The 12,066-nt window shown below is 43.8% G+C and overlaps 1 protein-coding gene across 1 annotated transcript in view; it reads left to right on the top strand.

Moving 5' to 3' along the window:
- The window catches only part of panx1a (pannexin 1a), a 133,107-nt gene that overhangs the window by 89,009 nt on the left and 32,032 nt on the right, over nucleotides 1–12,066 (top strand). The window contains exon 6 of the mRNA XM_059646541.1: nucleotides 5,819–5,955. Within this exon, the coding sequence (XP_059502524.1) occupies nucleotides 5,819–5,955 (137 nt within the window). The remainder of the gene's footprint in view (nucleotides 1–5,818; nucleotides 5,956–12,066) is intronic.

Genomic DNA, 12,066 nt, shown 5'->3' with positions numbered 1-12,066 from the left:
CTCGGATTGCCCCTTGGTCCCTAGTTATCTTCTTCCCATTGATATGTTTCTAGTATATCTTGACATTTACCCTACTTTTACCAGTCAGAGCTTTCTTATATTCCCTCTTTGCTTTCCCAATTTCTTAAGTTCCACCTACACTTTATGTACTCCCCTAATACCTCCATACGTCTGCTGATTTGTTCCCTATGCATCTGCCAAAAACCTCATCTTTTCTTTCTCACTGTATCCTGAATATCTCTGGTCACCCATGGTTCTCTGGGCTTTTTAACTTTTTCTGTCCCCTAGAGAGAATATGTTCAGCTTGTACCATTCTCATTTCCTTTTATAATGCCCACCAGTCCTCATATTAATAGCAGTTCTCAGTCTAACCTGTCCAGATCCTGCCTTATTTTGCTTAAATCTGCTCTTTTCCCCCAATCCAAAACATTTGTTTTGCAACTTGTCTATTTCTTTGTCCATAATAAGCTTAAATTGTAACATGTTGTGATCACTATGACTAAAATGCTACTCCACCACTACCTCCACCAACTTTTCATCCTGTTGAAGAAACTCTGCAGGTCTGGCAACATCTCTGGATAGAGAAACAGAATTAAGGGTTGAGATAAAAGGGCAGGTATTAAAGCTTCTGTGATTGCATTGGAAGGTGCTGTGTGGGTGTGAGCAGATGTTAAGACTGGAGGAGCAATGGACCAAATCCTCCTGGACGCAACAACCTCCTACTTCAGACTTAAGGTTTTTGAGTTCTAACCAAATGCTCCTAGTTTGGAAGTTTCACAAAAATAATGATTTCTCTTAAATGTTTTGAACAATCTCTTCTCTGTATGAGAGACAACACACATTACTGACACCAGCCCAGCTCATCCCCTCCCCCCACTGCATCCCAAAACCTGCCCAGCCTGTCTCTGCCTCCCTAACCTGTTCTTCCTCTCACCCATCCCTTCTTCCCACCTCAAGCCGCACCTCCATTTCCTACCTACTAACCTCATCCCACCTCCTTGACCTGTCCGTCTTCCCTGGACTGACCTATCCCCTCCCTACCTCCCCACCTATCTTCTTTTCTCTCCATCTTTGGTCCGCCTCCCCCTCTCTCCCTATTTATTTCAGAACCCTCACCCCATTCCCCCCTCTCTGATGAAGGGTCTAGGCCCGAAATGCCAGCTTTTGTGCTCCTGAGATGCTGCTTGGGCTGCTGTGTTCATCCAGCTTCACACTTTATTATCTTGGATTCTCCCAGCATCTGCAGTTCCCATTATTTCTGACACATAGAACATAGAACACTACAGCGTAGTACAGGCCTGTCGGCCCTCGATGTTGTACCGCCCTGTGAAAACGAACTGAAGCCTATTTAACCTACGCTAATCCATTATCATCCATATGTTTATCTAATGGCCATTTAAATGCCCTTAAACTTGGCGAGTCCACTGCTGTTGCAGGCAGGGCATTCCACGCCCTTACCACTCTGAATAAAGAACCTACCTCTGACATCTGTCCTATATCTATCGCCCCTCAATTTAAAGCTATGTCCCCTCATGCTAGCCATCTCCATCCGAGGAAAAAGTCTCTTGCTGTTCACCCTATCTAATCCTCTGATCATCCTGTATGTCTTTATTAGGTCACATCATAACCTTCTTCTCTCTAACGAAAACAGCCTCAAGTCCCTCAACCTTTCCTCATAAGGCCTTCCCTCCATACCAGGCAACATCCTGGTAAATCTCCTCTGCCCCTTTCCGATGCTTCCACATCCTTCTTATAATGCAGCAACCAGAACTGTACGCAATACTCCAAGTGCGGCCACACCAGAGTTTTATACAGCTGCAACATGACCTCATGGCTCCAAAACTCAGTCCCTCTACCAATAAAACTTAACACACCGTGCGCCTTCTTAACAGCCCTATCAACCTGGGTGGCAACTTTCAGGGATCTATGTACATGGACACAGAGATCCTGCTTATCATCCACACTACCAAGTATCTTACCATTAGCCCAATCAATTCTCTTTACCCAAAGAATCAAAAGTTTTACAGTGCAGGTGGTCATTCAACCCATTGTGTCTGTGCCAGCTCTCCAAATCCACATCTCACTGAGTACTATCCTCCTGACTTTTCCCTGTAACCCTGTATGCTTCTACTTTCCAAATAGCCATCTAGCCATTTGAATACCTTGATTAACCCTATGTCCACCACAATCTTGGGCAATGCATTCCACATCAATGTAACTGATCCACTTGTTACACAAACAGATTTATTCTCATATAACTTTTGTTTGTTGGCAGTATAGACATGGTGGGCCAAACATTGACACTCTCCACATTGCCTTCACATTCTTCCTAAGGTGTATTACACTTTAGCTGAAGTCTCCTATATTAATTTGACATAATCTAATTGCTCTTTTATTCTATTCCCCTATTAATAAAGTATGCTTTAATAATTGCACTTTCAAACTTCAATGTCTTATGTACATATACACACTGGCCCCTCTGTGCTTTTCAATATTTTTTTGTCACTCCAGTTTCTTTCTACCAAAATCACAACTCTCCATATTGAACTTCGTCTGTTCCTACCAGTCCATGCCACCAACTTGCCTATGGCCTTCTGAAGTACTACAGTAACCTCCTCACAGTTTACAATACTTCCAAATTTCTCATTTACAAGTCTTGAAATTGTGCCTTGTTTACCAAAGTCTAAACTGTTAATATTTATCAGGAAAAAGAAAATCTCATGTGAGTGCAGGAGAACTCCAATACAAACATTGTTTCTACAAAACTCCATTAGCTGAGATAACAACGTGCAGAGCTGGATGAACACAGCAGGCCAAGCAGCATCAGAGGAGCAGGAAAGCCAATGCTCTGGGCCTAGATCCCTCCCCAGCAAGAAATTTCTGAAGAAGGGTCTAGGCCCGAAACGTCAGCCCTCCCGCTCCTCCGCCGCCGCCCGACCAGCCGTGTTCATCCACCTCTGCACCTTGTTATCTCAGATTTTCCAGCATCTGCAGTTCCTACTATCTCCAAAGATCCACTAGTTATTACTTTCTGTTTCCTGTCACTCAACCAATGTTGTTTCCAGGTTTCCTTTGTTCTTTAACACAAAAGTTAAAACTCCTGTTGGTTTTGGTTTCCTTTGGACTAAGCGTGAAAACTTCAACTAAATTTTTTTTATTGCTGGTCCTTGATTCTGCGACAACTGATGGCTTCATGTTTTCTCTCTTCTGTTATTTAAATTCCGACAAAATAACCTTCCATTAAGACTCTCGAGGTTCCTGCTGTTACCTGCTGTCTGAAATTTGTTTGTTTTAAAACCACTGTTCTGGATAGCCAGACCTACTTAATTTTTAAACTCCCGGCGGAAATAGACCCACACTATATCTCCTATTTTAGAAGCAAAGCTCTGAAAATTATATTTTTATATATTCTTATCTATCTCACAGCACATTAACAGCCACAATTTCTCCAGCCTTTTCAGCAACTCAAGTTCTGCAATCAGTAAATCTTGCTGAGGCTTTGACATCCTTGTGGGAGCAGGAGCGGGGTCGGGGTAGGGGTGGTTCTCCCTCAGCCCCCAGCACTTGCACTTGCCATCAACCTCACCCCAGGGCCTTCTGTCCTGATCTGTCAGCAGCGTTTGGACCTACCATCATCCTGGACTTTGTCTTGTGGGAATCATCAGTCTCAGGAACGATGCTAATGAAGAAGAGATGGCCACCAGCTTTGAGGTGGGACATCCTCCCCAGATGATGGTATAATGCCTAGTTACATCCAACAAATGTACTGCAGAGCATGAAATTTTTGCAGGGGCAGCCTTCAGGATTGGGGTGCATTCCCCACTAACCTTTTCTGTGGCAGGACATGAAATCCCACCGTAAACATATAATCCACAAGATGAAGTCACAATGCAAGTGTACTGTGCTGTGCTCGGTATCACTTTAATTCAAAATCTAATTAGAAATAACTTTAGTAAATTTCATACTTTATTACTATATGACCAGCTATTACAGTAAGCAAGTGGAATAGCTGTCAAATATTAGGCAATTGAGAAATAAGGTAGACACTGAGACTCTGAAAAAGGTTGTTGTTTTAAATGAAAGTGCTGAGCAGGAGAATGTTCAGATGGGCCTGATTGATGTTAGTATAACTAGTAACTTGAATTTTTAATATTACCAATTTGCAGAGGATTTTGGTTTAGTGCAATTGTTATTCATCTAATCAATGAGGATTGATTACACTGAATATTGTGACTATCAAGTTTAAATAGTGTATCAAATGTTACAGTAATTACACAGCAAAAACCAAACAACCATGACAAATAACAATTACTGTTCCTGTGTTGGCAGGGTTATCTCCATCATGATTTCTTGACTTTGAACTGCTGAAGAATGGTTTAATCAAAGTCAGCATGTCTCCACTCTTGCATTGTCATCCTCAACCTACTGCAGTGGGATATTCTCTTTTTTACAGTCTCTTTTTCAGAGATAGTCTGGGATTCATCATTCACAAGATCTGATTGTCCTATGAAAGCTCCCTTGTTATCAGTGTCCAATGGTATATCAATTTGTTTTGTCTATAGTAATGGTGTAAAAACACACCCTTGCATTATCTGTCATCCTCGATGTGTTTTATAGACAAAAAGACCAATTGTGCAATCTTTGAATTGAGACCAATATGAAAAATCTGGTGAGTGAACTGCTAATAAAGCCTCTAGTGTTTGCCTGCCCTCGGATAATGTTCCTCGCTCAACAAGACTTGCATCTCCATTGCCCCAACATCATAACTAGAATTTTAAGAACAACTCAACATGCAGCTGTGGTAATAATGGATCAGACAGTGAATGAATATAGTGCACTAAAATTTGTTATCTTTGGGTTGAAGGCAATCCATCTACCAACACAGTGCAGTGACTTAGCTACATCCATAGTAGACTTGTAAAGCTGCATGATGCCTGAAATAACTGCACAGAGCAGGCACCTCCATCACATATTTCTGTGCGGTACACTTGCTATGGCCAGCCTGTTCGGAGTCAATCTCCTGAACTGATAAGATTTTAAATCCCCAGTTGATATTGGTCAGCCAGTGCTTCCTGATTGGCTCTGGTTAACAATCCCAATCAAAGACCTTGTCAGTGAGGTACACCTGGTTTCAATCGCCATATGCAAGAAAGAAGACACTTGCTCTTTCTGTCTTCAGGACTGCATTCATTGTCTCTCTTTGTCCTGTTCTCCAAGGTGAGTTATTAAACTCTAATTGCGTTTTTTCTTTTACTTTCAGGCTTACTTTCTAGCAAAGGCTTCAGTATTCCTATTTGCCTTTATAAGTTGTGAATATCCAGAATTGTTTCTAAGTAATGTTAATGGACTGGATAGCCATTATAAACTGTTTAGTTATTATAATTCTTTATCAGGTTGTAGTTCTTTGAGATGATTCGCTCACTAGAGTAATTCCAATTTCACATACTAACTCTCTCGGACCACAGTGGGCAACTAATTAAACAAGATTAACTGAAAATCCTAACCATAGCCTTAATATATACTTTAAGGTAATTGTTCAAATTATGTATCCAGTTGTGCATCTACAATAGCAGAGGCACCTTTCCAGGCTAGCTACATGACTGAAGAATAATTAATTATTCCACAGGATTGTTTCTTGAGAGATGATGCTTAAAGCAACAAACCAATTCCAAGCTGAATACTAAAGATAGTTTATTCTAAGCATACTTCTAATTTCCAGCAACTACCCAATTAGTATGCCATTTTCTGTTTCAAACCACTTTATTTTGGTTTTAATTTTCAGTACGTTTAAACCATCTTTTCTGCTCTTTTAAAATAGGTACCCAGATTAGTTGCTTCTCCCCAAGTTCTTTTTCTTGGCGACAAGCAGCTTATGTTGATGCCTACTGCTGGGCTTCGCTGCATCGACCTTTACCAAAGCATGATGCAGAAAGAATACCACTGTGGCTTCATAAGGTAAAAAAAATCATAAAGCTTTCTTTTCTAGTGTAATTCTTTCATTATTTTATAATTACAGTTGCCAAAACCCACTATATGTAAGTATTTTGACAAAAAAACCAGAAGACGTAGGAACAGAAGAAGACCTTTTTAGCCCATTGAGTCTGCTCGGTCGTTCAGTGAGATTGTGGTTGATCTGATAATCCACAACTCTGCGTTTCTACTTTTTCCCCATAATCCATGATTTCCTTACTAATTTAAAAACCTGTTTGCCTCGGTCTTGAATATACTTAATGACCTAGCTTCAATGGCCACCTGTGGTAAAGAATGCAACAGATTCACATCCCTCCGAGAGAAGTGCTGCTTCAGCTCTGTCTTAAATGGGTACCCGCTAATTTTGAGATTATGCCTACTGGTCCACTTGCAAAATGGATTAAGACCTGGACAATATCCAGGCTTGGGCTGAAGAGAGGCCAGGTACAAACATGCCTCACAAATACCAGAGAGTGACTGTCTGTCTGTATTGGAGGCAATCTAACCATTGCCCCTTGGCATTATTGTGACTGAACGCCCCATTATAAACATCCTGGGTTTAACCTTTGACCAGAAACTGAACTGATCTAGCCATGGTCCAGCTCCAAAAATGCTCCAGAAGCTTGATACCATTCAAGACTAAGTAGCCCACATTACTGGTGCCACATCCATTCTCTTTACCATCAGCGCTTAGTAGTAGCAGTGAGAACCATCTACATGGCCTTGCAAACCCATGACTACTGCCATTCAGAAGAACTGGTGCGTCACCTTGGCTCGGTGGTTAGCATTGCTGCCTCACAATACCAGGGGCTCAGGCTTGATTCTAGCCCCGGGCAACTGTCTATGTGGAGTTTGCATATTCTCTCTGTGTCTTTATGGGTTTCCTCCGGGTGCGCCAGTTTCCTCCCACAGTCCACGAATGTGCAGGCTAGGTAGATTAGCTGTACTGAATTGCCTGTAGTATTCAGGGATGTGCACATTACGTGGGTTGTATGGGTCTGTGTGGGATGCTGCAAAGGTCAGTGTTGACTTGTTGGGACGAAGGTCCTGTTTCCTCGCTGTAGGGATTCTATGATACTTGGGAGTGATGTCCCCTGCAGGCTCCCTCCAAGCCACTTACCATACTGACTTGGAAATTTTGTTGCATTCCTTCATTAATTTGGTCAAAATCCTGGAATTGGATTTCAGTGATGATCTGGGACTGCCTACATTACATGGACTGCAGTTGTTCAAGAAGGCAGTTCACCACCACCTTCTCAATGGTAACTAGGGACAGGCAATAAATGCTGGCCCAGTCAATGACACCCAAGTCCTGCAAGCTCATGTAACACCGCTGTTTAGAACAGAGGAAGGCAGAAGATGGGAACCTATAGGCTAGCTAGCCTGATCTCACTTGTTAGGAAGATTTTGGAGTCCATTATTAAGCCATTTTGTTTGCCATTTATATAAACAAATTAGAAGAGAATATAGAAGGTGTAGTATGTAAGTTTGCAGATGACGCCAAAATTTGGTATTAGAGAGTCAGTGACACACATTATCTAAAAACACAGAGATTGTGATCAATTGGGTCAGTGGGCTGAGGAGTGGCAGATGGAGTTTGATTTGGGTAAATGCAAGCTATTGCATTTTGGCAAAACAAACAAGGGCTGGACTTGTAATAGTGTAAGTAGGTTCTTGGGTAGTGTTACAAACAGAGACCCTAGGAGTTCACATACAATTCTTCGAAGTTTGCATCACGTATAGACAGGGTGGATAAGAAGGCATTTAGCACACTTGCTTCATTGCTCAGATCTTTTGAGTATAGAAGTTAGGAAGTCATGTTGAGTTTGTACAGGACATTGGTGGGGCCTCTTCTGGCACACTGTGTCCAGTTCTGGCCGCCAAGATATAGGAACGATATTATTAAGCCAGAGAAGGTACAGAAGCGATTTACCAGGATGTTGCTGGGAATGGGACGTTTGGGTTATGAGGAGAGACTGGGACCCTATTTCACTGGTGCAAAGGAGGTTGAGGTTAATAGAGATTTGTAAAACCATGACTGATATAGATAGGATAAATGGCAGGTGTCTTTTCCATAGGGTGGGTGATTTCAAGACTAGTGGACATATTTTAAAGGTAAGAGGAGAAAGATTTTAAAAAAAAAACATGAGGGGATATTTGTTTTACAGACTGGTTCGTGGGTGGAGTGAGCTTCCAGAGGAGGTGATGGATGTGGATACAATGAGAATGTTTTAAGAGACATTTAGATGAGTACATGAATAAGAAATGTTTGGGAGGAAATGGCCCAAGCACAGGCAAGCAGGACTAGTTTAGTTTGGGATTCTGGACCAAAGGGTCAGTTTCCACTTTGTATGATTCTGTGACTCTGAAATTGCAGAATATTTGGAAGTGTGTGGTAAAATATGGCAGAATCAGCACAGCTTTGTCAAGGGAAAGTCGTGGTTGACAAATCTGTTAGAATTCTTTGTCTAAACTAGCTCGTTAGCTCCTCAAAGGTGAGCCAGTGTATGTGATCAGTTTGGATTTCCAGAAGGCCTTTGACAAGTTGCTGCACAGGAGGCTGCTAAATATAAGAGATAATGGGAACTGCAGATGCTGGAGAATCCAAGATAATAAAGTGTGAAGCTGGATGAACACAGCAGGCCAAGCAACATCTCAGGAGCACAAAAGCTGACGTTTCGGGCCTAGACCCTTCATCAAAGAGGGGGATGGGGAGAGGGTTCTGGAATAAATAGGGAGAGAAAAGAAGATAGGTGGAGAGGAGAGTATAGGTAGGGAGGGGATAGGTCAGTCCAGGGAAGACGGACAGGCCAAGGAGGTGGGATGAGGTTAGTAGGTAGGAAACGGAGGTGCGGCTTGAGGTGGGAGGAAGGGATGGGTGAGGGGAAGAACAGGTTAGGGAGCCAGAGACAGGCTGGGCTTGTTTTGGGATGCAGTGGGGGGATGGAATGAGCTTGGCTGGTTTTGCGATGTGGTGGGGGAAGGGGAGATTTTGAAGCTGGTGACATCCACATTGATACCATTGGGCTGCAGGGTTTCCAAGCGGAATAGGAGTTGCTATTCCTGCAACCTTCGGGTGGCATCATTGTGGCACTGCAGGAGGCCCATGATGGACGTGTCGTCTGAAGAATGGGAGGGGGTGTTAAAATGATTCGTAACTGGGAGGTGCAGTTGTTTGTTGCGAACCGAGCGGAGGTGTTCTGCAAAGTGATCCCCAAGCCTCCGCTTGGTTTCCCCAATGTTGAGGCAGCCACACTGGGTACAGTGGATACAGTATACCACATTGGCAGATGTGTAGGTGAACCTCTGCTTAACATGGAATGTCATTTTGGGGCCTGGGATGGGGGTGAGGGAGGAGATGTGGGGGCAAGTGTAGCATTTCCTGCGGTTGCAGGGGAAGGTGCCAGGGTTGGAGGGGAGTGTGGAGCGAACAAGGGAGTTACAGAGAGAGTGGTCTCTCCGGAAGGCAGACAAGGGTGGGGATGGAAAAATGTCTTGGGTGGTGGGGTTGGATTGTAGATGGCGGAAGTGTTGGAGGATGATGCGTTGTATCCGGAGGTTGGTGGGGTGGTGTGTGAGAACAAGGGGAATCCTCTTGGGGCGGTTGTGGCAGGGGCAGGGTGTGAGGGATGTGTTGCGGGAAATGCGGGAGACGCGGTCAAGGGCGTGCTCGACCACTGTGGGGGGAAAGTTGCGGTCCTTGAAGAACTCGGACATCTGGGATGTGTGGGAGTGGAATGCCTCATCCTGGGAGCAGATGCGGCAGAGGTGGAGGAATTGGGAATAGGGGATGGAATTTTTGCAGGAATGTGGGTGGGAGGAGGTGTATTCTAGGTAGCTGTGCGAGTCGGTGGGCTTGAAATGGACATCCAGTTTCTAGCTGGTTACCAGCGATGGAGACTGAGAGGTCCAGGAAGGTGCGAGATGTGTTGGAGATGGCCCAGGTGAACTTGAGGTTGGGGTGGAAGGTGTTGGTAAAGTGGCTGAACTGTTCGAGCTCCTCTGGGGGGCAAGAGGCGGCGCCGATACAGTCATCAATGTAATGGAGGAAGAGGTGGGGTTTGGGGCCTGTGTAGGTGCGGAAGAGGGACTGTTCCACGTAACCTACAAAGAGGCAGGCATAGCTTGGGCCCATGGCCACACCCTTTGTCTGTAGGTAGTGGGAGGAATCGAAAGAGAATTTGCTGAGGGTGAGGACGAGTTCGGCTAGGCGGATGAGGGTGTCGGTGGAGGGGGATTGGTCGGGCCTGCAGGACAGGAAGCAGCGGAGGGCCTTGAGGCCATCTGCATGAGGAATACAGGTGTATAGGGACTGGACGTCCATGGTGAAAATGAGGTGTAGGGGGCACAGGTTTTGGGGGCAGGCTATTGGCATGACTAGAGGATTAGCTGAGTGACATTAATTTCGAGAGTTATGGAATACAAAGCCAGTAACGTACTGCTAAAACTGTGTTACATTCTGGTCAGACCGCATTTAGAATATTGTGAGCAGTTTTGGGGCCTTATCTAAGGGTCTGGTCTGGTCTCAACTACTTGAGACATTGTTCCTGGGTACTGGAGGAATCTAGTGAGGCTTTTCTGGACTGCCCCAATGCCAGTACATGTTTCTTAAATTTTCTTTCACAGTATTTCCACTGTGGTCTGAGTAGTGCCTTATATAGCTATAGCATGACCTCCTTATTTTCAAACTTAATTTTCTTTGAAATAGGGGCCAACATTCTGCTGCCTTCCCTATTACCTGCAGGTCTTGTTTGTTATCTTTTTGTGATTTATGCACAAGGACTGTACAGTTCATTTGTGTTATATCTTTTTCCATTTAAAATATATTCAGCCCCTGTATTACTCTTGCCTCACGTTTTACCACATCCTATTCCATCAGACAAGACTTTAGCTTACTAATAGGGGTATGGAATACAAGAACAAAGCGGTGATGTTGAACTTACATAGAATGGTACAGCACAGGAATGGGCCGTTCAGCCCACAATGTCGTGCCAAACATGATGCCAAATTAAATTAGCCCCTTCTGCCTACCCTTGATACATATCCCTCCTTTCCTTGCATTTTCATGTGCTTATCTAAAAGTCCTTTAAACGCCCCGATTATATCTGCCTCCACCTGCATTCCAGGTTCCAACCACTGTCTGCATAAAAGTAAAACTTTACCCCCACATCTCCTTGGAACTTGCCCCCTTTTGCCTTAAATGCATGATCCCTGGTTTTAGACATTTAAACTCTGGGTTGGCAGGGAGGGAAAGATTCTGATGGTCAACACTATCAAGGCTCCCTTCAGCCTCTGCCACTCCAGAGAAAACAATCCCAGTCTTTGTAGCCTCTCCTGTAAAGCTCACAACGCTAATCCAAGCAGCATCCTGGTAAACCTCTTCTGCACTCTCTCCAAGCTCCTTCCTGTAATGTGGTAACCAGAAATGAATGCAATACTTGATAAGTGTGGCCTAACCAACGTTTTATAGAGCTGCAAAATGAGATTTTGACTCTTTGTATTTAATTCTCTGACCAATCAAGGCAAGCATGCCATACACCTCCTTTACCACCCTATCCACTTTTGTAACTACTTTGAGGGAGCTGTGGACTTGAACTCCAAGATCCCTCTGTGCATCAATGCTGTTTAGGATCTTGCTATTAACTATATTTTTCTTTTAATGTTCGATCTCCCAAGTAGCACCACCCCACACTTACTTGTATTAAGCTCCATCTGCCATTTCTCTGCCCATATCTGCAACTGATCTAGATCCCACTGTATTCTTTGACAATCTTTTACACTATCCACAACTCCACTGATCTTTGTATTGTCTAAAAACTTACTAGCCCGCCCATCTACATTTTCATCCAAGCCACTTATATTATCACAAACAAGAGAGATCCCAGTACAGCTCCTACACAACATCGCTAGTCTTGGACCTTGAGCCAGAAAAACACACTTCCATCACATTGGCTTGCTTATAGAAAGCAGAGGAATGCTGATTCCTTGGTTCCAAGTCACCATGGATCCCATGCATCTTTATCTTCTGAATTAGCCCATCATGAGAGACCTTGTTGAAAGCCTTGGTAAAATCCATGTAGACCACATCCATTGCTC

The sequence above is a fragment of the Stegostoma tigrinum genome, chromosome 6, assembly GCF_030684315.1.
Source record: "Stegostoma tigrinum isolate sSteTig4 chromosome 6, sSteTig4.hap1, whole genome shotgun sequence".
Taxonomy (NCBI): Eukaryota; Metazoa; Chordata; class Chondrichthyes; order Orectolobiformes; family Stegostomatidae; genus Stegostoma; species Stegostoma tigrinum.
Note: the sequence above shows the minus strand (reverse complement) of the source record. Positions and strands in the feature narration are given on the sequence as shown.